The sequence below is a fragment of the Aotus nancymaae genome, unplaced genomic scaffold (assembly GCF_030222135.1).
Source record: "Aotus nancymaae isolate 86718 unplaced genomic scaffold, 86718_ANA_hifiasm-v0.15.2.pri h1tg000009l, whole genome shotgun sequence".
NCBI lineage: Eukaryota > Metazoa > Chordata > Mammalia > Primates > Aotidae > Aotus > Aotus nancymaae.
Window position 1 is genome coordinate 10,497,401 of NW_026988420.1, and position 25,305 is coordinate 10,522,705.

The 25,305-nt window shown below is 45.9% G+C and overlaps 1 protein-coding gene across 1 annotated transcript in view; it reads right to left on the bottom strand.

The window, feature by feature from the left end:
* SIAH3 (siah E3 ubiquitin protein ligase family member 3) overlaps window positions 1-24,937 on the bottom strand; it is a 70,165-nt gene extending 45,228 nt beyond the window's left edge. The window contains exon 1 of the mRNA XM_012465178.3: window positions 24,688-24,937. Coding sequence (XP_012320601.1) covers window positions 24,688-24,822 — 135 coding nt within the window. The 5' untranslated portion in view covers window positions 24,823-24,937. The remainder of the gene's footprint in view (window positions 1-24,687) is intronic.
* Between the last annotated feature and the right edge of the window lie 368 nt (window positions 24,938-25,305).

Here is a 25,305-nt window from a genome sequence, read left to right on the forward strand (position 1 = left end):
TGCTCTGAGCCTGAGTCCTCATTTATCAAAAAACAAAAACCAAAAAAGAGGCCATCCTCTACTCTGCAGGGCTGTGCTGAGAAGTGACAGAGTACCAACGTGTGTGCTGATGTGTTCACTGCGGTGAGTGCAAAGCGGTATGCAAACGTACAGCAGCATGACGCTATTGTAGGTGCTTAATAAATATTTATCGATTTCCACGAGATCTTACCCATCTTCACCCTTAAACATGAAGCTGGGGGAAATAAATAAGAAATATAATTGCACCTCATACTTCAGGACTCCCTAGGCATCTCGGATTAATAGGTCTCTTCAGCTTTCCTCTAAGTGCTAATAATTCCTGGGCGTTTTGATGGGAGTACTTTCTCCCAAAGATAAATTGACCCCAGCTAAGAGCCAATCTCCTGCCCAAATCTCATTACAATCAGACTTGATGGCAGACAGGATTCAGAACGTAACAAAATTAGAGCTTTTAAATCATTATCTCGACTCTGGGAGCACTGTGTTAACAGATGGACATGTGGGTGATGGAGAAAAGGCCTCACACCACATTTCTCTCTAGAAAATGGATTTCACCCAAGCCAGGAGCACAGCCCCCAACCTCACCTGGGACGTGTGCTCAGTGTCGCCTTAGAGGGAGCGACATCTGAACTGACCTTTTCACGTCTTTGTGAAGTAGTCCTCCTGAGGGTCCACTTTGCCCAGCTCACTTTTCTGTGGAAGGTAACCATAGGGAAATGTAAAAAGCTGTGTCTCTTAGGAAACATCTTGGTGAGCAAGAAGTTATTAGGGCAGTACTTTCTGCTGCTCTTTCCCGAGCTCTGAGCAGCTTCCTCTGAGCAGCTTCATTCATTCAAAAGCATCAGTGCGCACCTGCAGTAGGTAAGGTACCTGCGGTTGAAGGCCCAGTGACACTTCTACTTCCTACCTATCCCCCAGATCAGCTCCGTGTTTCCCATCTGCCAGTCCTTTCTGTGGTGTGAGTCCTCTTTATTTCCTTTCTGGATTTTGTCGCGGCCTTTAACAGGTCTCCAGCCACCCCTCCCTAGGTGGTCCTTGAGGCTAACACCCTGATGATGCCCTTCCTGATCACTCCCTTGCCAGAGAGTTTCTGAGGATCTAGAGCAGGGTCCCTTCTCAAAGACCCCCTGTGTCTGGGTGCTCACATCACACCTGCTCTGGCCACATCCTCTGTGCCTGCGACGTTTCTTCGTTTTGTAGGATGGCCCTTCCCCAGCTCCCCTGCTTCCTAGGCCTTGTTGTCTGAGTTACAGCTTTCCTCCAAAGGCTCCCCCCCGACCATGAAGACCAAAACCAAGTCTCTCAGCATTCAAAGATCTCTGCCTTCCACCCCCTGGCTCTCAACACTCCAGCCCTGTGTCTTTGTTTCCTGGTTTCTCCTTGGCCTTTATCTGGAAAGTGTTTTCCCTTGAGTCTTGTATGGCTGGTTCCGTGTGTGTTCTTTTCATTCAGATGTGAGCTCATGTGACACTTTTCTAAAGAAAGCTTTCCTGGATGAGTCAGTCCATAGAGGCTTGTTTTAGTTCTTTGTAAAGCATTTAACATTACCTGATATACTTATATTATTATTTTCTTCTTCTCTGGACTGGACTGTAAACCCCAGGAGATCAGACCTGTTTATGTCATTCACTAATATATCTTCAAAGCCTAGGATGGTGTTTGGCATATAGTAGATGCTAAATAAACATTTGGATCAGTGGATGGATGAATGGATGAGTGGATGATTGGGTGGATGGATAGATGGAGCACTCCCATGGGTCAGGCCTGGGGGAATGCTTTGCTTATGATATCTCATTTAGTCCTCCCAGCAACCCAGCAAAGCAGTTATTATTATTCTCATTTTGCAGATGAGAAAACTGAAGTGAACTAGCTAGACTCTTTGAGGGCTGTGGTGATCTTTATTCTGATGACCTTCACCTCAATGGTGTCTGGGATGGTTCCTTGTCCTTAGCAGGCACCAAGTAAAGGCTTGACAAAGGAACAAATGCTGCTCTGGAAGCTGCTAGGATTCTGTGTTGTAGCCCACTTTTCCTTTTGAAGTCGCATTTAGGTAACAGCAAAATGTAACCACAGTATAATAAAGAAGGCATAGTCACTATTTTGTGAGACTCAAAAACTGCTATCCTAGCTTATCTAATCAAAGACAGTCCAAATTTCCTCTCAATCCAGGCTGAGCTTCCGCGTGGAATTAGATTAGAGCCAGGACATTTCCACAAGGAATCAAATGCAGCCAGGACCAAGGCTCTTTCAGGGGCCCGAGGTGAAGTCCATGACAATAAAGGTCTCTTTCAATAAGTCATTTTCAAAAGTGTGCTCTGGTTTCCTGTAGGATTGAATTCTGGTCTCATTGTCATGCGTGATGGTGAAGGAGAAACCTGCTTACCGTGCAGAAAAGCCAGCATCTAGACCCACGTGCAGTTTAAAGGGAATCAGTCAGTGAAAACACGTGGCATTGACAGAATAGTTAGGAAGAGACTTTTGAACAGAATTAACTCTATTTTTTTTTTTTTTGGCAGAAAACAGCATTTAAAAAAATCCACCCTTTTCAAAGCATTTTAATAAGCAATAGCTTACATGACTAATTTAATAATAGTTAACCTAGAATTACCTCTGACTGAGCACCAAGACCTTTCATTGGCACCGCAGTGCTGTGAGGTAGTTGGGTTGATTTCACTCACTTTGCAATGCAGTAAATTGAGGTTTCAAAGGATCAGTAACTTGGCTTAAGGGCATAGAGCTAGCAAAAGTCAGCAAGCTGACTGACTCCAAAAATCGCTGGTGTGTAAAATGCATTCATCTCAAGTGTGTAGCTTGGTGAATTTTAACATATGCATGACCCAGTAACTACTACCCAGATCAAGATATAAAACATGGCTTGGTACAGTGGCTCATGCCTGTAATCTCAGCACTTTGGGAGGCTGAGGTGGGAGGATTGCTTGAGCCCAGGAGCTTGAGACCAGCCTGAGAAACACAGCAAGACCTTTTCTCTGTAAAAAATAATAAAAAAAAATTAGCTGGGCATGGTGGTGTCAACCTTTAGTCCCAGCTACTTGGGAGGCTAAAGTTGGAGGATTACTTGAGCCCAAAAGGCAAGGCTGCAGTGATTGTGCCACTGCACTCCAGCCTGGGTGACAGAGCAAGACCCTATCTCAAAACAATAAAAAAAAAGATATAGAACACTTGCTACATCCTAGAATGTTTTCTCACGGTGCTGCCCAGGCAGACCCTCGCTTCCACCTCCAGAGATAACCCCTGATCTGACATCTATCACCATCAATTAGTTTGAGGCAAAACAGTCTTGCCTGTTTCCCTTTCAGTATTTTTTTTCCCTCTGAGAAGACCACGCATTGCCTCTCTCTCAGGATTTCTAATAAATCTCGCCCCTATTTAGGGCAGCAATTATCTTGTGTTTTTAGAGGCGCTTAGGTTCAAGGCCATGATAAACCACACCCCAGGAGCCTTCTGTCCCAGGGTGCGGCTTTCCTGCCTGACTGCGATGCAGGCCTGCCTCTAACATTTGCAAGACTTCGGGCAAGAGTCACAGAAAGCAGCAGGAACCATTTATCTAAATGTTTCAGAGTTACACACTAAGCCAATAGGCTGTTAAATAAACTCCATTTTTCTTCCTCTCTTGATAAATGAACATCTTCATAACACATGAGAAAGCCAGGTTTGAAATAAGGGCTCAGACTCCTTGGAGTTCTGGAATATGTCCCTTGGACAGAGTCAGCTGTGGTTCCAGGGGCAGCCACCCCCTTTTCTTCCCATCCCTGGCTCCATCCCACACCTGATGTATGTGGCCACCTCAGCCTGTATCTCTAAGTTCTGTCTACAGTCTCTAAAAAAGCGAGCCTGGATACCTGTCAGGGGCATGTCCGCTGGTGGCCCTGTGCACTCTTGGGAGGGTAGACCTGCAGAAGACAAGCCCCGAGTACCCAGAGAGAGAACAAGAAAGGGAAGTGTGAGCTCCAAGTGGGGAGATTCAGCTGGGGCTGCACATTCCTCAAGGTGTGGGATGGGGGCACAGCCCGAGGCAGGCCAGGTGGGTCCTGTAGAGCTTAGGGGGCACACCTGCCTGGCCTAAGGGTGGTTTTATAACACAGGTCATTTATCTCAATCAAGAGGCAACTTGCTTCATTCTCAAATTCACTCTGAAGAGCTGGGGTTGGCTACAGCCCTCTTCACTGGTGCTTGCCATCTGCCAGGCATTAAGCCAGGGAGATGAACTGAACTTGCTCCCAGCTCTTCAGGGCCTCAAGTCTAGTGGGAGAACCCAGCTGGGTAGCAGGTTATGCCATGTTAGAGACAGACATAGGAGGTTTGAGGAAGGGCTCCCAGCAGGAGAGGACCTCTGAGTGGTCCTGGAGGGTGAGAAAGTACTAACCAAAGAGGCAGAGGAGGGTATTTCAGAAAGAGCACAGAATGTTGGCCAGGTGTGGTAGCTCATCCCTGTAATCCCAGCACTTTCGGAGGTCAAGGTGGGCGGATCACCTGAGGTCAGGAGTTAGAGACCAGCCTGGCCAACATGGTGAAACCTGGCCTCTACTAAAAATACAAAAATTAGCCGGGCACGGTGGCACATGCCTATAGTCCAAGCTACTTGGGAGGCTGAAACAAGAGAATCACTTGAACCCAGGAGGCAGAGGTTGCAGTGAGCCGAGATCATGCCATTGCACTCCAGCCTGGACAACAGAGCAAGATTCTGTCTCAAAAAAAAAAAAAAAAATGGTCTATGTAATGAGCTCAGAACTTTCCAGCAGTGAGAGGGTATGATCAGCGATGAGGGGGTGCCAGGAGAGGCCAGTGTTTGCTCCAACAGGAACACAGATTTTATTACCTCCAGGAATGGGGGGAGGCACCAAGGCTTTCAGCAGAAGTGGGTCATGAGCAAGTTGACATTTGTAGACACACAAATCTGGCACTGATATGGAGTAGAAGGAGTTACTGAAGGTCTGCCACGCATTCACTCAGTAAATATTTATTGAGGCCCTCCAATATGCCAGGCGCTGTTCTAGACTGGGGAAGCTATGGTGGGCAAGGCAGAAATAAGCCGTCCTCTCAAGGAGTTTATACTCAAATGAGAAGGCAGGGACACCATGGAAACATAAAGCAATAAAGACATCGCATTGTTTCAGACAGCGGTGAGTGCTGTGGATCATGGATAATGGGGTAAAGAGGAAGGGGGGACGTGAGGAAAAAGATTGAACAGCTCATTCCTTCATGTGTCTCTTCACCCAAATTGTATGTATTTATTGAGGGCCTACAATGGGCAGTGTCTCTATAGTGGAGAGAAGAAACCAAAACGCTGTTTTCACGGCATTCATGGCTCATGGGGAGTCAGACACCATTCAGATATCCTACCACCAAGCTGCATATTCTGGGGAGAAAGAGCATAGGTCCTGGAGAGCATACAGCCAAGGAACCCCACCTGAGAAGACGGACTTTGGGAGGGTGGGAGAGCATTTCCAGGCCGGCGGCGGGATAGCCAGTTGGAAGTGCCTAGAAAGGAGGGAAGAGAGGTTCGGGGTGCTGCCACCCAGGCAGTCAAGGGCCCTGCCGTGCTCAACTCTGCCTGGGGACTTGGCCTTTTTTTGTTTGTTTTGATTTGAACAAAATAGATATATTTTTTATTGTGGTAAACATATCTAAAATAAAATCTTCCATTTTCGCCATGTGTAAGTGTTCAATTCAGTGGCACTGATTACATTTATAATGTGTGTGACCATCGCCGCTATCTATTTTCAGAACCTTTCCCCACCCCAGAGAGACGCTGTGGCCGTGAAGCAGGAACCCCTTATTTCCCGTCCCTCATCCCCGGTAACCTCTAATCTACTTTCTGTCTCTATGGACTCACGTATTTGAGACACCTCATGTAAATGCAATCATCTAATATTTGTCCTTTTGGGTCTGGCTTATTTCATTGAACATAATGCTTTCAAGGTTTACTCATGTAGGATGTCAGAATTTCATTCCTTTTTGTGGCTGAATAATATCTCATTGTATGTATCTGCCACATTTGTGTATTGATTCCTCTGTTGATGGACACCTGGGTTGTTTCTACCTCTTGGCTATTGTGAATTATGCTGCAATAAACATCCATTTGACTTTTTATTTTCAATTCTTTTGGGTATATGCCCCGAAGTATAATTCTAGGTCATATGGTAATTCTATGTTAAATTTTTTTGAAGACGCTTCATACTGTTTCTTTATAGCAGCTGCACCATTTTATATTCTTCCCAGCAATGCACAAGGGTTCCAATTCCTCTACATCCTCAACACTTGCTATTTTCTGTTGACTTTGATTTATCCTAAGAGCATCAGGTCTAAATCCTCTCTCAGAATGTACTCTGATCATCCAAGCCCTGTTGGCAATCTGAGGAGTCTTTATTTTGTGGTGGGACTTTGACACATGTGCCTTCTGGGTAGTGAAAGAATTCAGGGAAATTCTATTCAGCACCCCTATTGCCAACCACAGCCAGAAAGCAGAGACAGAGGTGGGAGGAAACTGGATAGGAACTGGGAAACTGGTGAGAAATTTGGGACCTCTCCCATGAGGTACCCATTATAGTGGGCATCTTCCAAGGATTCTTTGCTTCCCTCCATTATAGCACTACTCTCCACAGCAGGTGTCAATAAATATATGCTCATAGCATGTGCTCAATAAATAACCACTTGAAGGAAGGAGCTACTCCCTCTTCTTTTCCTCATTTCTCCTCCATCATTCAAGCTCCAGGTCTGACCTAACTAGGGCATCGCTGAAGGTCAGACATCCTAGACTCCCATAGAGTGAATCAACTCCCTCCCAGGGCCCTCAGGCTATTGTGTAGCTGGATCTAGTCAACTACACTGGGTCTTTTTTGGTACTGACCAACTGCTTGCTATGACGGTTATTCTACATGGCGCTCATAGCTTTGCAAGAAATACACACACACACACACACACACACACACACACACACGGCCGTCCTTTTTAGAACAAGGCAGAGCTAAGCACACAAATAAAAGGACCAGAAAGAGGGTGTTTCATCCAAATGATACTCTCTACGCACACTGTGATTTAAAGATTGCAGAGCACCTTGTCAGATATTTTCTCATTTGATCCTCGTGAGAAACCATGATGGTTGGCAGAGTAAGTGCTGCTATCCACTCTGGTTTTGCAACAGGGGGACAGAAACAGAAAGGGGACATGACCCGCTGAAGGTCAGAGCTGGTGAGTGGCAGGGACAGGTCTGACTCCATGCCCAGAGCTGGCTCCCTCTCCCTAGCATGGCGATGACTCACCCTGGCCTTCTCGTCCCCAACCTGCTCAGGGCCTCCAGGAAGAGCTCAGCCAGGCTTTTCACAGTCAATCAAGTTTTCCTGAGGTGTCTGCACAGACTTTGGCTCATCTTCTAAGAAGCTGTTCTTGCAAAATGCTTTATTTTTTGCCCAACCAATACTGAGGTCAAAAAAAAAAAAAGATGAAGAAAGAGGGGGAAAAAAGCCCTTCCATTCTGTACCGTTCAGCCTGGCAAAGCCTATTTCATTCCCGGAATTCTAATTGGAAACTGCCTTCTGTTCTCATTAGTTTGGGCTGTAGCAGTCATTACATTCCGAACAATTAATCCCTGAATGCCAATTTCTTACTAGAATTATCCCGGACTCAACAACTAGTTTTCTTAGCAGCAAAGCTGAAGCAATCATTCCTAGCTTTTGTAACTAAACATGCTGTGCTTGACACTTTACAATGTTTTTATCATCATTGAGTTATCAACGTTTATATCTACCTGGGGAAAGAAAAGGCTGTCCAATTGTGAAGGTCCAGCAATCACACAGACCTGTTTACTGACATCGATGGGCTCCCTAGGGCTTTTTCTTTTTGTTTGGAAAAGGGGAGAAAATCCCCTGGGCCTCAAATCTCACTGAAATTCAGAAGTTAGCACCTTCTGAGACTGGGGAATAGGAAGCCAACAGGAAGATGCAGCAGAGAGGTCTTGGGTTCCAGGGCAGTTCTCCCTGGGAGCTCAGGGCCTATGGCTGGTGGGCAGCACCCCTGTCCTCTTGGAGGCTGTCCTATGGGGCTTCCAGCTCATTGTCTGTGGGTTATGACACCTCCCTTCCAAAGCTGGGCCACCCAAGCTGACCTACCCTGAGCCAGAAGAGGTGCACTGACCGTCTTGTGCAGGTACCTAAACTTAGGCCTTCTGGAGGTGACGCAGGAGGAACTCCTGAGTTCACAATCCTGACTCCACCACTTGCAGCTGTGTGGCCTTGGACTCATTGCTAAACCTCTCTGGGCCTCAGATCCCTCATCTATATAATCATAGCTCTATTTCACAGGGTTATTTGAGGATCAAATAAGTTAATGTTTGTCATTAGAACAGGGTGTGCCTAACACATAGTAAGTACTTTATAAGTGTGTATTTGAAGACAAGTAAATAGAAACTTTCCTTTAATGACGAAAGGGTCCTTTTAATGTTCTTGTGTTCCCTTCAGCAGGTGTGAAAGCCCACAAGATAGACTAGAAAGGCAAAAAGAGAAAGATTGATTCCCTCCCACCACCTCCCAAACCACAAAGCTCCCTGATTTATTTGAATATACTCACAGACAAATCTACAACTCATTTTTTTAAAAAGTCAACCTTTGGTATCATTGTGATAGTGACTATTTCCCCAGCTCTCCAAAAATGGAACTTGAAGCATTTCTCAATAGCGTGTAGAGAACTCATCTTCAGATTATCAACTACTAATCCGTCAAGGTTAGAGCAGCTATAATCTAGTAAATGGAAGCCAGACACACTAGATTCTTCTCTCTCCTTTCTCTGCATCAGCATCAGGACCTATGAACTAAGCGTGCCCTCCTCACATCTAGTGATGATAATAATAACAACAACAATAGCAATCATGGCAGCTAACATCTGTATAGCATGTATTCTGTGCCAAGCACTTTAGTCCTCAGAACAACCAGAGGAGACAGGCAGTTATTACTACCCCATTTTACAGATGAGGAAACTGAGGTCCCCAAAAAGCTAAACTTCAAGTCCAAAGTCGCATGGCTGGCATCTGTAGAGGAAGTAGCTGAACCCAGGTAGCGTGATTCCAGAGACCAGCACTTAGCATTATGCTAAACTTTATGTATCATTGACCCCATCTGTGAGCTCAGACCAGTCTGGCTCAGAAACAACACTCTTAACCCTCCTCCAGCTCTGGCCTTGTACATCACAGCTCTCTGAATATCACAGTTTTGCCTTACAGCCCGCTTTTGGGAGACACCTGACTCTTTCCTGTTTTTCAGCCTCTGTATTGATAACATGGTTAGTTTTCCCACTTTCTTGACTTTTTCTTGCAGTCTCGAGCCTTTGATTTATTAATTAGATCTACATCTACTATGCACCCACTATACAAGCCAGTCATGTATACTAGGCCTGGGGATACAGAGCCCTTGGGGAACTCAGCGTTGATAGTGGCACGGATATGCAAGTGAATGCATAGAGTGGAGAGTCTGAGCTTCGTGCTTAAAATCAGTGAGGACCAGTAAGGTAGATGAGGGGGTCAAGTATTATCAGGAAAGAATTCACAGAGGAGGAGGCAAGGACTAGATCTTGAAAAGTCCTGCCAAGTTATTTTATTATCAAGACACATGCACGCATATGTTCATGGCAGCACTATTTACAATAGCAAAAACATGGAATCAACCTCAATGCCCATCGATGATAGACTAGATATAGAAAATGTGCTGCATATACACCATGGAATACTATGCAGCCATAAAAAGGAAACAGAGCATGTCCTTTGCAGGGACATAGATGGAGTTGGAAGCCATTATCCACAGCAAACTAACACAGGAACAGAAAACCAAGTACAGCATGTTTTCAGTTATAAGTGGGAGCTGATTATTGATGAGAACACATGGACACATGCTGGGAGAACAACACACACTGTGCACCTGTGAGGGGGTAGGAGGAGGGAGAGCATCAGGAAGAGCAGCTAATGGATGCTGTGCTTAATACCTGGGTGACGGGATGATCTGTGCTGTAAACCAACACGGCACACGTTTACCTATGAAACAAGCCTGCACATCCTGCATGTGTATCCTAAACTTAAAATAAAAGTTGAAAAAAAGAAATCCTGCCTCAGTCAGTAACCTTGTGGCCGTGACCCTGCTTCCTGCTGCTGGACGTTCCTGGATGTCCCTAGTTGCCTATAATATTTGCCAGTGGTCACTTTGCAGACACCACATTCTGCCTGCATGGACATACCCCCGTGAGCTCAGATAGTAAAAGAGATTTGCATTTGCCATCTTTATTTTATAATTGGTGAGTGGTAAATGTGTGGACATCTGCTGCCCTAGTCCCAGCCCCATGTCTCCCAGTACAGCTTCACATCTGTCTGGATTTGTGTCCCCCTGGGACGCCACAAGAGTGGCCCTGGTCTTCTTAGCTTCACGTGGAGAAAGCATCTTCCCAGCTCTCCCTTTTCCACTCCCAAATCTTTTGGGGAGATCTAGCTAGGGGGCAAAGGAGGAAACTAATCTTATTAATTCTACACTCCAGTAACAAAAAAAAGACTCAGAGATTTTAAGAGACTCATCTGGTGGCTTTGGATTCATTCATAGAGTCATTACCCATTTTGAAAATTTCTCCCTTTCCTGCCTGTCAAGGCTCACTTCCGTTCCTAATTTCAAACTTTTTCTCGTTCCCAGAGGTTCTTCTCTAACTCACTCATCAAATAATGTGAGGAGCTTTTGGAAGACTTCCTTATTTAAATTTTAAAAAGAATGAAAAAGAAAAAGGAAGGAAGGAGAGAGAAAGAGAGGGAAAGAAAAAGAAAGAAAGAAAAGAAATAGAGAAAGGAAGAAAGAGAGAGAGAAAGACAAGAAGGAAAGAAGGAAGGGAGGGGAGAGGGAGGGAAGAAAGAAGGAACGCATGCAGGCCAAAAGAAAGCCATGTTTATGAGAGCACCACTGTGTGCTAGGCTCTGGTCTAGGTGCTTCTGCTTCTATTTACCACATTAATTCTTCATTAGCCTCACATTGTATGTATGATTACAGGCAAGGTAAATGAAGCTCAAGGTGATTAAGTAACTTGCCAAGGATCTCACAGATATGAATATTAGAACTAAATTTAAAGCCACGTCCTAGTCCAAAGTCCATGATGTTTCCAATACATTGAGGAATGTTTAAAATACATCTGTGGACTTTTCTATTCAATTTCTGTCTCCCACTATAAATGAGTTAAGCTCATAAAATTAACCTGTTTGCATTATCCATTTTATATCCATTGCATTCACCGTATTACCCCACCATTTGGTGTAAATTGCCTCAAACTTCTTTGAAAAGCGGCAGCCTGTAAATCAGTTCAACTGTCAAGACCCATCTCTGCACATCAAGGTCACCTTGGAGGGAGGTAAAGGGCAAGCATCATCTTCTCATCTGACAGAAGAACCAGCCAAGTTTAAACGACGAGCTGGAGACCCCACACGGAAGCAAGCCAGAACTGCACATGAGAGCTTAGCCTCTTGATTCTCAGTAAACTTCCTAGGCCAACATTTTCGAGGAGTGGGTGGTAAGTGTCTGGGAGCTCGCCTTTCTGTTTCTAATTTCTCTGCGATTCTTGGAGAGCGGCGCGTTTCTGGCACTTGCTTCAGTAAGCACACTGAGAAGGGTCCAACTGGCATTTATTTAATTACCATAAACAGATGTAGCACTTTGGCTTCAATGAGGAAGCTTCTTGATGTGCTCATCAGCCCTCCTGCTTATAGGGAGGCTCGCGCAGGGCACGGGGTTGGCAGAGAACAGTTAGGTTCCTGCAGTGCCAGCGCCGGCCCCAGGGTACCCAGGCTACCACCCTGAGGGGCACTGTGACAAGCAGACATCATGGAGAGCAGGGAGTGGTGGAGACTGCACATCACCCATGTCTGAGGCCTTTCCTCACTTTCCTTTTCATTCCTTCTACTCCAGGCTCTCCTGTGAGCCTTCTGCACCCCTTGGTGACTTTTCCCAGATGTCACGGCTGTTTAATGAGGTGGCTCTGGGGCCTCCTTTGATGACTTTCCCTCCTTGGCTCCTGGCCTGAGGGTTTCCCTCCCGCTTTCTAGGGTCAATGTGGACGCAGTCCCTTCTTTCTCTGGCTTTCACCTGGACACACAGCTTGGAGACGTCATCCTGCTTCCCTTCCAGAAGCCCGCCTCTCACCCTGATGCCTCCTTCACTCAGTTCTTCTCACAGCAGCGTTTGAAAAAGAAATGTTCAAAGGGCATAAGGGGAAGGGTTTACCAGAAACCAGGGTAGAAGCTGAGTTAAATGAGGTAGAAAATGGTCATTAAAATTTTGTTCCTCTTTGATTTCAGAAAAAATAAAAAATAGTTATAGAGTATGGCTGCTAACGAGAAAGGAAGTTTCTAAAGCCTGTAGATCTCTTAGAGAACAGGTGTTACATGGTGAGAGCCGCATTCTCTTAAAGGCCATTTTGCTTTGTATAAAAAGGCTTCTTTCTTTTTCTTTTTCCTTCTTTCTTTTTCGAGAAAAAGCAGCTGTTTCATACTATCGTGGTGCTTACAGACCATGCGCATTTCCAATTTGGTCAACTAGCTTCCACTGTTGGATAATGCCAAGACCATCACAGGACCCACGTTTGGAGATCAGGCCAAGTTTCAGACGTTTTGTCCACCTGTGAAACCAGGTAACTCATTTCTCAAAAGAACAGTCATAGAGCACAAACATCCTTTCCTACAGGATAATTTCGAATTGGGCATTTAGGTAAAGTTGTGGCAAAGATTTTCCAGAAATATTGCATACGAAGCATAATTTTTACCAAGCTTGAATTTGAAGGGCTTGGCTCTTTGTAGAATCTTCTAGACAACCAATTCTATAATTAGGAGGGAGGGCTAGCTCAACATCAAGGTTAAAAGCATGAGCTAGACCAGGCATTGTGGCTGACGCCTACAATCCCAGCACTTTGGGAGGCTGAGGCCGGTGGATCACCTGAGGTAAGGAGTTCAAGACCAGCCTGGACAACATGGTAAAACCCCATCTCTGCCAAAAATACAAAAATTAGCTGGGCATGGTGGCATGCATCTGCAATCCTAGCTACTTGGGAGGCTGAGGCACGAGAATCACTTGAACCCAAAAGAAGGCGGAGGTTGCAGTGAGCCGAGATCACACCATGGCATTCCAGCCTGGGTGACAGAGCAAGACTCTGGCTCAAAACAAAAAAAAAAAAAAAAGAAAAGAAAAGAAAAAGCATGAGCTAAACTCTGCTGCTCATGGAATGGGTTCTGGACAGGTTACTTCATCTCTCTGTGCCTCAGCTTCCTCATGTGTAAACTGGAAATAGACTAATGAATTATCCTGAGGATTTTTTAAAAGGCAATTCAGGTAAATCACTTAGTACAGTGCTTGGCACTTAGTAAGTGCTCAGTAAATGCTAAGTAGTTAAAAAAATATACATACACATAGTCTTAATTGGGTTCCCCCAAAACAGAGTCTGAGATAAGGATTTGGATGCAGTAGCAAATTTGGGAGGTGATTCCAGCAAGCAGGAAGAAGGGAACAAGTCACTGCTGCAGGCCACAGGGACTTGATCCCACCAGGCAGCACAGAGCAGCACACAGGATGCTACCAGGATGCCCACCCGGAGCCGGAGCATCTCTGTGTGCGTTTATACACACAGGATGAATAAGACAGGGTCCCAGCTCAGCATTTTAAAATGAAATATACTCAGTATGAATCCTAAGGCCAAGCACATCGGCTCAGTTGTTCGTTGTGAAAAGTGAACTCTGAAGGATGATGTATCAAGGCATGCTTTAAAGCACAGAATTTTAATTTTTAAAAAAGGTTCTGCCACCAAGGGCCAGGTGACACTGAGTCAGCTCTTTAACCTTTTTCTGTTTTGCTATTCTGTATAATGGAGAATGATAATACACCATTTCCCAGTGACGATGAAATGCATTAGCATTTAACATAGTTCCTGGATGTAGCACTTTGTGGTTGTTACTATCATTATTGTTTTTATTGTGTGTGTAACTAACGCAGTAGAAAACTATCGTCAGAGTTTCAGGATGGGTAGCCGCCTTGGCCTAGTACAGGTCATCATACATCCCTAAAGTGCACAACGGCAACCCAAGGTTCCAAGTGGCTACTTGTCCTGGACTCCTTGGCACATCTTGGCAGAGTCGTAGCAGTTAGATCCGAGGGGCCATGAAGTCTGGTTATGAAGCTGGCAAGTGGCTAGGCTTGCTGGCCAGTCTCTGGTGAAATCTGTGTTACTGATCTGCATTTGATTTCAGCTCTATAGGGCCTTCCTAATGCCAACCCTGACCTCCCTCTCCAAACATGGGCTGCAGTGACCCATCTCTTCTGCAGAGGATGCTGTCCTTTTGTCCTGGGGAGCCAGGACCTACTGTTTCCTCAGGCTACTCTCTCCTTGCTGGAATTCTGGTGCCACAGCTGGAAACAGCCTGCCATGAGCAGTTCCCTCCTTATCATGGATTCTTGATTAAAAATACATTAAAGGACCAAGAAATGATTATGAGCTATAGCATCTTGCAAGTAAAACTGACATTTCCAGTTAGACCACAATTGTAAATTATCCACAAAGACCTTGTTCTGCTAAAAAGTTAGGTTTGTTTCTGATCTACTTTCTGATGCTGCCATTGTGAAGCTGAATATGTAGCCTTTGGATCCCTCTGCTGTTTGAAAGTCTGGGATGATGGTTGCAAGGCTTTGGTGACTTCATCTGGAGCCTCATCCCTGTCCCTCGCTATGTATTTGTGCCAGCACTAGAGACACAAGGAACATTTGTCTTTTTAATGCCCCACTGTGGTCCAGCTGGTTTATTCCTTGGCAAGGTCCTGAGAACAAGACCCCTCTGGGAAGAGGTCCAACACTGCCATGGGGACATATTAGAGAGGCAGTGTCCTTAACCAAAGTGCCATCCCCAGCCCTGCTGGAGCCTCATCATTGGGAACCTCAGGCAAGTCACCTATCCCCATGTGTCACATTGGTTAGACCAGGTCCTCAAACTAGAACATCATTCTGGCTCTCAGAACACTGTGTGCTTCAAAAGTGTGGTCCTCGACAGGTATGTCATTTTACTGCTGTACCTTCCCCCTTCCCTCCAACATCCAGTTGGAGTAAATGTTTGGTCACCCAAACTTAGTCAAAGGAACTTGGGTCACATCGTGTGCATCAGGTAACAACTAGCAGGACTCAACCTACTAGTAATGATGGTAACTGATGGTAACTACTGTTGATGGAGTAATTATAATATGCCAGGTGATGTGCTGAACACTTAAGTACATCCTATGCAGACTTTTTGGGACGGGGTCTTTCTCTGCTACCCAGGCTGAAGTGCAGTGGTGCAATCATGACTCACTATAGCCTTGACCTCCTGGGCTCAAGCGATCATCCCACCTCAGCCCCGCCACCCTGAATAGCTGAGACTACAGGTGTGGGCCACCATGCTTGGCTAATATTTATATTTTTGGAGAGATGAGTTCTCACTGTGTTACCCAGGCTGCTCTTGAACCCCTGGGCTCAAGAATCCTTCCACTTCAGCCTTCCAAAGTGCTGGGACTATAGGCATGAACCACCATGCGTGCCTGACCTGTACATCATATTACTTAATCTTTACAACAACCATTTTATAGGGGAGGACATGCAGGCTCTGGGAGGCCAAAGACATTATCCAAGGTATGCAACATTAGATTCAAACCCAGATCTGACTCCAAAACTCATACTCTAGGTCCTCAACTAAAACATTTCTCTTCTTTTCCAACACTGCTTTCCCAACTTACCTCTTTCCTGAGGCTGCTTGGTTACAGACTGGATGGGGAAGAAGGGTCTTGTTTATCTCCATTCATTCTTCCACCGGGCTGGGACCAGGTTTCCTCACCCACCCAGGATTCCACCCAGCATCTCGGAATTGCCATTATTTCTCTCTTTCTCCCCCCCACCCTCTCTCTCTCTCTCTCTCTCTCTCTCTCTCTCTGTGTGTGTGTGTGTGTGTGTGTGTGTGTAGAAACTCAGGTTGGAGTGCAGGGAACACAGGCCTAGGGCTTAGCTCATTAATGTTTAATTTTCTGATGACAGTGGGATAGGTGTTCTGTCTTGCCCTTCCTCGATTCCAGGGGCTGCGGCCTAGATTGGGCATCATCCCCCTTTTCATCCAGGCCCCGCTCAAGCTGTGTCCTCAAGGTTCAATGAACTGCAGGCAGAGAGAAAATGTACAACCTCACAAGACATGCAGTTTTGCCTCCATATCTCTCTCCGCCCTGCTGAATCTCGGAGTGGTGTCACTGAGCCTGCAGATATATACCCTTTGAATTGGGTACCCCTCCCAGAGCCACCTACCCATGTGCTTACTCAAGCCTCTGCTAATGAGAAGAAGTCATACATAAGTCATGAGGGGCAAGTTTTCAGGATGTGCAGAGAAGGGGATTTATCTGCATGGCTCCTGGCTCTGTGAATGACAGGGCCCAGCTTGTTCAGCTCCTGTCCCACTGCAGGCATGCGTGTCTTCCCGAGACCCAGCCTGTCTCCCATCGGGCTTCCAGGCTCAGAGCCCAACGGGGTTCCATGCTTTCTTTGAAGCTAAACATTAAGGACAAATCTGACTTCACATAAGGCAAAAAATTGTTCTATTTACAGTTCTCTTCAAGGCCAAAGATAACTCACAGAACACCAAGAAACAGCAAGCACCGAGGCTTGCAGAGAGGAAGGGAAGATGGAGAAACACAGCCAAGTGGGGAGTCAAAGCCAGCTTTGAGTAGCTGCTTTCATCATAATGACCATGCTCACAATTGGTGCCAAGCATAATCCCAAAAGATGCAATCTCAAACGTCATAATCCCGAAAGCTGAAATCCCCACAGATCAAAATCCCTAAAGTCTAAAATCCTGAAAATCCCATTCCCAAAAGATTAAAATCCCAAATGTTAAAATTCTGAAAGTCAAAATCTGGAGAAAGGATTAGTACATTTAGGTTGTGTGCAGGATAACTGCACAATGTTAGTTGTATCATGTTAGGCAGAACTATTCCCTTGTTACCGTCTCATTGGGAAATTAAGTGTGATTTAAAGAGATGCATGTGGGTACCAAGGTGGGGACTTGTGGACTAAATGTTAGGTGTCAGTTGACTGAAATTAAAAATGCCAAGACCTCTGGTAAATTACGTTGGGTGTTTCTGTGAGGGTGTTTCCGGGGGAGGTTAGTGTGTGGTTCTGAGTGGTCAGCTGGGGAAGAGGTGTTCTCAGTGTCGGTGGGCACCGTCCCATTGACTGGTGGCTGGGAGAAACACACAAGGCAAATTGATGTCTCTCTGAGAGCCAGGACAGACTTTTCTTCTGCTGCCTTGGACATCAGAACTTCAAGCTCACCAGCCTTCGGACTCCAAGATTTACACCAGCACCCCTATTTAAATGAGAGTTAGCCATTGGCTTCCCTGGTTCTAAGGCCTTTGGACTTGGAGTGAGCCATGCCACCAGCATTCCAGGGTCTCCAGCTTGCGGATGGGCATGTCATGGGACTACTAAGCCATCATAATTGTATGAGCCCATTTTCCTAATAAATCCCCTCTCATATATCCATATACATACATATCTTTTTGGTTCTGGCTCTCTGGAGAACCCTAACTAATACAGATTTGGTATTGGGAAAGCTGAATATCATTCATTCATTCTTACGCATACCTTACAACACAATGGAAGAGATCTGTGAAACCGACCCCTCGCAAAAATGCTGCGATAAATTAAGTGTATGAAGCTACTTAACGGTGAAAGATAAAAGTTTAAAAGCTAATTACATTGGTGCTGTGATAGCAGAACATCACTTAATTGCAATGGCCCAGCAAACACCAAACTTTCAAATGGACAGTATATACTTACAAAATGTGTAGACCACAGCCACTCTCCAAATACAAGCACAGTGACCATTTCGAAGATCACAGAAGTGAAAATGCAGGTGAAAGGTACAAAAAAACTCCGCTGCTCAATTATTTAATCATGTACTGCTTCTGTAGTATTCACATAGTGCCAATATACTATAGTATGTATTTCATCTTCGTATTATCTCCGATAATAGATGTGTACATTGTGTATACATTGTGTAAAGACTTTTAGAAAGTTCTCATTTGTTTTATGTTATTTTTTTTTTCAAATTTGACTCCAAGAAAGTTCATTATCACGTTGATTTTGTGTGTAGGCATTGTGTGTGTGTGTACAAATGCTGAAACTTCCTTCCTTAGTAAATAAAGCGATGTCCTTTCTGTACGTCTGCATTCGTGAAAGATACAATTACTTGAGATCCTGGCGGTTTGAGTGACTGTATGTGCAGTGGTGACTCACTGGTTTTCGAGCCATCCATCAAAAGATTTAAGTTGTCCAACACAGTGTTTCAGATGGCCACAGTTATAAAGCTGGTGCACACAATTACCAACCACAGTAATATATGTTTATACATTTCCCCTTTTGACCTATTTCTTTATGATATAGTTTGTCTACTTATAACTTATGCCCATGCTACAGTTGTTAGTATATCTGAGTGTTTATGCGTGCAAAAATATGTATGTTACTGTTGCCTCTTTTACTGTGTCAAGTGGCCTATAACATACTCTGTTGTGTTTTTGTATATTTTTCAAATACATTCTCTTTAAAAAATCTAAATAAAGCTGTTAAAATTTTTTTAGTTTTTTTCCATACTTATATTTTTGGGATTTTCATCTTTCCCGACTTCAACATTCAGGATTGTCTCTTTCAAAATTATGGCCCAAAACTCATAAAGGGGGTGAGGGAATAAGGAAGGATGACGACGTAGAAGCTCTGATTTGTGAAGAAAACAAGGCCCTGGTACAGGGGAGATGGCGGTGTGTGTGGCGCAGCCAAGGGTGCCATGCTGCTGGCCTCGGAGGAGAGAGAGCATATAGGAAAGGGACCCTTGCAAGTTTTTGCTCCCACACCATACATCTGGAGCAAGGGGCGTTTAGCTTAGCATAATTTGAAGGCAAGCTGGGGCAGCGTAGGAATATAGATCTGGTGTTAGAAGACCTAACTACTTTTTGTGGAGGGGATGGAGTTTCGCTCTTGTTGCCAGGCTGGAGTACAATGGCATGCTCTCAGCTCACTGCAACCTCTGCCTTCCGGGTTCAAGTGATTCTCCTGCCTCAGCCTCCAGAGTAGCTGGGACTACAGGTACCTGCCACCACACTCAGCCAACTTTTGTATTTTTAGTAGAGACCAGGTTTTGCCATGTTGGCCAGGCTGGTGTCAAACTCCTGACCTCAGGTGATCTGCCTGCCTCGTCCTCCCAAAGTGTTGGGATTATAGGCATGAGCCACCACACCCGGCCTAGAAGACCTAACTTCTAGTCTCAATTTTGTCACTAAGGTCTCCATTCTTCGGGTTAATCCCTTCCACAGGACATTTCATGTCTAACCAGGTCACAGTTTCCCTTTGGAGGAACAGAGCTAGTTGGGTCAAGATGACTTTGCTAAGGGTAAAATACCTCCACAGACAGTTAATTTTTTTCTCGTTAATTGCTAGGAAAATAATCCATCTTACCCCTGGGAAGCCATTCAAATAACTCAGACCTCGCTGCAGATTTCAGAGAAAGCTTTCAGTATCTATTTTCTAATTTTCCCAAACAGTCCCTGCAGGTTGAGGGATCATGGTGAAGGGAATTCCACCAAATTTGCTTCGGGGCTGCTGGATAAATGCAGTACAGAGGTAATCGGCTCACCTCATCGCAGCCGCCAGCTTCAGCCTCCCCAGCAACTCAATCACTGGCACACAGCTAACCAAATTACTGCTTGGGGCTCTGGGCCTCCCCGTTATGTGACTCAGGAGCCTCATTTGCAATCACCATTAACCAGAAAAGCCACACGACTGCTCTGAGCCCACAGAGTGGAGTGTCATACAATATTCACAGAAACCCATGGACTGGAAGAGGCTGCAAAGCTTTTAGAATAACACTCGCAGTGACCACCACCAGCTTGGGGTCACCTTCCTTACCCTTTCTCCAGCCCCTCTGGCAAAGTGGCTACAGCCTGGACAGAGAAAGAAGGCAGTGAAATACCCAGAGGACTGGGAATGGAAACATCAGAGGTGGCTGTGTGGAGAGGAACTGAGTAACCCACACACCAGCTATTAAACAATCTCGCTGGAAGCCTTTAACTGCTTTAAAGTAGGTATTCACGCAGAACACTCCAAAGGCCACCTCTAAATCTTTAAAGACAATGCTCAGGTCTTTAGCTCTCATTCAGCAGCCTGCTGTGCTGTGTGAAACAGAGTTTCGGGGCAGCACAGGATTTCGAAAGATTACCCCATAAATGGCAAAGGTGGCCACACATCTCACCTCTCTCCTTTCCTGGTCCCGGCTGCCTCCTCCTCTTCCCACCCTCCCCACTGCCACTCAGTAAACATTCATCCACACAGGTTGGTCTGAGAATGAAAGGCACATGAATGCATTAACAAATGGTACTGAAATGCCCCAGTTTTAGATTTCATATCTGTCAGGCACTTAAATTAAAGCCACGATTGCCCCATATGCCCCTCCCATTTCGTGTGCACGCAAAGGTTAATTGGGTTGTCTGGGGTGGTGCAGACACAGGGTAGAGGTATCAGAGAGGGCCTCGTGGAATTTTGCCAGAAAGCATTTTGCTATTCTTCTTTCAGAAACTTGCTCATCAAAAGCTGTGGTTAAGAAGAGGAAGTCACTCAGCCAGCCTCAGCCTAGCTACTGCCTGCTTGGGAAGTGCTAATGACCCGACCCCAGAGGGGCTCTGGCTAGCACTACAGGGCCTTCTCTGGAAAAACCTGGGCACGGGAACTGACCACTCCTCCCCTCAAAGGATACCTCTGCAGACTGGGCAAAAGAAGGCAGGGCTGCCCAGGGCAGGGCACTATAGAAGCTACTAGTGCCAATGGGAGCACAGCCAGGAGAGAAAGGCTTTCTTGGTTTAGAAACAAGCAAAGGACAGGAGGGAGAGAGGAGTGCTGAATCAGGACCAGGAACAGGCACCCTCATGAGCACCAGCCTGAAGTCTGCTCACCACATTTCAATAACCTCTGTGAATGAGGAAGCAGAGGGCAGGCAGCCAAGAAAGCTGGCTCCTTGACGGTCACTTTTTATGGGGTGGAAAGAAGTGGGGGCACCATTTGGAACCCTAATCTGTGCAAGGAGTCCTCAGAGACAGAGACAGAGAGACAGAGGGAAACGGTCTTGTTTGCCCTCCACTGCCTGGCACTCACTGAAAGCTGAGGTCTCTTATGCTCAAGGCTGGCTACTCTAAATGTCCCTTTTAATTAGGGTGAGCTTCAGGGGTCTAATGGCTTTAGCCAGAGGATCTGCTGTTCCCGGGAAGGCTCTGCCTTCCATTTAGAAGGAAAGGCATCAGCTTGCTTGAAGGAATCCCAGGTTACTGAGTAATCACCTTAATAAGACTGAGAATGAAGGTCACCTATACGGGCATGGTAAATACAACATTTTCTTTGCTTTGTAAGTGAATTTTGATTATAACTCAGCACTTGCCTCAGGTTCTAAAATGCTGTTGGTTCAAATTCTTAGGAAAGCCCAAGAAAGGATAAAACACATAAATGCTTCCACAAATAAAAACACAAGCTTCCCAGTCCTCTTTGTAGCTACATGCAACCCAGAGAATTGAAAGCAAGGTTGCAGTCTCTCTGTCCTTGGTCACCATCTCATGTACTGGCCTGTCATACAAAGTGTGGGGAAGCACAGCAGATCAATAGCTATTCTGGGTTAATATTGCCACAGGTTTTTTTTTTTCCGTAAAAAAAAAGAAGGACTTTCCTCCCCACTACATAGATCACAGCTTATTATTTCCAAGGGATATTTCCATGGTCTGTTTATGGAAATCAGTGTTTAGAAGGAGAATATTTTTGAGGTTACATGTGCTTTTCTTTTTTTTTCTTTTTTTTTTTTTTTTTTTTTTATTGAGATGGAGTTTCACTCTTGTTACCCAGGCTAGAGTGCAATGGCACGATCTCGGCTCACCGCAACCTCCGCCTCCTGGGTTCAGGCAATTCTCCCGCCTCAGCCTCCCGAGTAGCTGGGACTACAGGCACGCGCCACCACGCCCAGCTAATTTTTGCATTTTTAGTAGAGACAGGGTTTCACCTTGTTGACCAGGATGGTCTCGATCTCTTGACCTCGTGATCCACCCGCCTCGGCCTCCCAAAGTGCTGGGATTACAGGCGTGAGCCACCGCGCAATGGGGCAGTGATGTTCCTATAGAGTAAGTCCTTTTAAAGCTCTCCAAATGGCTATTAGCCCTTAGGTTTAAGAAGCGGGTAAAACTTCTCTGATGGGCCATGTGGACCCTTAGGGTCTCTCCCTACCTGGCACCCTCTCCAGATCCCGTGTGCCCCATCCCACATCCTGGGGACAGTGACAGCACTCAACTTGCTTTGTTTACCTGCGGTGATGTTCCTCTGAGTAAAATCCCTAAGTGTTTTTTTAATGGGAAATGAAAAGCCAAATGAGAGTGTAAGTGAAAAAGTGAGCCATGGCCTCTCAAAGCATATGTCATCCACTTTTATGTTACTGCTTATATGATTTCTAAATTGCCTGAAGGTGTTAAGTGACAACTTTTGAATTTGCTTTTGGAACTCTACAAATTATATATACAATAACATACATTATTTTTAGAGGAGAGTTATAAAGCACCTCTAATACCTCTCTTCAATCTCAAAAGCTGAGGTGGAGAAAGGGCAGATCATAAGCCCATTTAAAAGGTGAGGAAGGGAAGGCTCAAAGAGGTGGAGGAGGGATTCAAGTTCACACAGCTGGCCAGAGCTGACTCAAGGCCTCCAACCCTGACTCTGGACTCCTGAGTTAGGGCAGCAAGACGACTCGTTCATATTCAGGCAGACATCATTGAGAAATATACACAAATGGTTTCCCCTCACTCCTCTCGGAGACCTTAACACCCTTCTATTCTCCATCATCAGCGGCAGTCAATGAACCATATAAATTCAAACTTCAGAAATGCTAAAGTCTCATAAGCAATTTTTAAAGGTATTAAAATACAAAACAGAAGTAAACAAAATTTCTTGCCCCAGGGAACTAACTAATGCAAAGTGACAAAATGATGGGAGTTTGAATGTGGTCTCAAAAGTGGCCATAACATGGAATTCAGAATTCTATTTTAATGTGTATACTGTATACTTGCTTTGCCAAGGATGACTAGTAGTGAATTCTCATTTATAAAACTAAGCCATAAAAGAAAAAAAAAATAGTGAAATGAGAGGAAAGAGCGCTCAAGCAAGAGCAGGTGTGAACAGTTGCATGCAATGGCATTCATCAGAGCCGGGGTACCAGACAGAGTCAGATCCTAGGTCAGGTGCACCATCGGGGTCCCAGGACGGTCCATTGCCCTTCTACCAGGACTGACCTTGGCATGTAGCCCCAGCAGCTTCAAGCAGCTGTCTTTCCTAGGGACTTCCAGGAATTGGGAGTGAGGGTACCCATCAGCGCTGACCTGAGGGTCTCCAGCTGAGGACAGTCTGGCCGTGGGAGTTTATAAAGTGATGGACAACAGGCAATGCTCTTCCTGCCCAACAGCAGTAGTCAGAGTGAGAGATCTATCCTCACAGACTGTCTGGCACTAGCGCTGCAGACATGGCCCCTCCCCCCTGCACTCAGTTCTGCCTTACAGAGGACAGGAAAAGAACTTTCAGTGAATCCACCTCTTATGTTAGGACAGAGGCAAGGTGCCGAGTTTCCCATCTGGGGAGTTCAGTTATGGCCTCTCCCCAGCCCCCAGCCCCCATCCCCCTGACTTCCTCTCTTCCCCTCTCCCCCTCACCCCTACCCAGTGGCCCATCCTTCCTTTCCCAGTCGGTTTTGGCTGTGATGTATAGCGGCTGTGCTGGACCCCATATTTTGTCTGATCCCTAAAAGGGCGCTAACCTGAGGATACAAATGCAGAGGCTGCAGGACAGCAAGGCAACCGCAAGCAACCCAGCACCCAGCTGCCTAGGGAGCTCCAGGCAGTAGCTGCAGCAGCTTGGAGCTGGTTTCATTATTACACAATCCAGGCAAATCCTGCTCCTCTTGTCTTCAGTGCAAAGAGCTCATCTAACCAGCAGGAAGGAAAAAAGCCAAAATCCTCCCAACACCACACACACACACACACACACACACACGAGTCTGAGGATAAGGACAAACACTTTGCAGAAAGAACCACCCCCATCCAGCCCAAAACTCCCAGGTCCCTGTTTCAGGATTCCTCATCCCGCAGTAGCTTCCAAAATCCTCCTGTTTGACCACCTCTCCCAACACATGGGACAGAAGAGAGCAATTTGGCTAACTTCAAATCCTGTCTCTTGAACACTCGCCGACAAATACTGGGGGGAGTGATCGGGACGCCCCTCTGTTCCCTCCACCACCCTCACTTCTGCCCCTCACGCCACTCTCAGGCTGACAGCGTGGGGGAAAGACACCAGACCATCAATCCAGTTTTTCTTGCCAGTAGGGAAACCACACTCGGTCACTACCAGCACCCAGCCACCTAGACAGCGAGCCAGGCAAACGCCGGGTTCCAGACACAGTCCCAGCCCCCGCGAACCGGGGGTGCAAAGGGCTGCACGCGCTCGCCGGAGCGTCGCTGCCGCCTCCGAGAAAGGACTTGAACCCGAGCCGGGGGAAGAGAAAATGACACAGAGAGAGACTCACCTTTAGGTTGTGCGTGGGGTTGACGACACAGACAAGTTGCCCAGCCGCGGAGAAAACGCGTTTAGCCTTGTAGTGCTGAAACCGGAGATGAATGAGATCTAACACAGCCCCAAAGCACTGGGTAAAGAAAAGCATCACAACTTTTGGGGGGCTGTTGGCCCGGGAAGGGAGCGGAGGAAGCGGTGAGTCCTTGGGCTCTGGAAGGAGCGCAGCCTCTGAGACACTCCGCTCCAGCCCGGCTTAGCGCGCCTTCATATTCATCATCAAAATAAGACGGTTAGAATCTTGCAGCAGTGAGGCGGCCAATCGAAAGGACAGAAATGTTATCCTTGAGGTGCAGAGACAGCCAATAACAAATGCCTTCCCTACCGAAACTCCCTGATGAATTGAGCCTGGCGGAGAATGTATTATTGAACATTACCATAGATCAGCACATTGCATTTATCTTGTGATTACAGCCAACCATACATAATGGTAGGGAGATAGGCTGACAAAATTGATTGCTTAATGTGTCTCCATTTATTAATTGACTTAATTTAACATGAGAGCCTTTCTTAACGCCCTGGCAAGAACGTAAAGCGTTTAAGCCGCCAAATAGTACAACACCCCGCTCCAAAG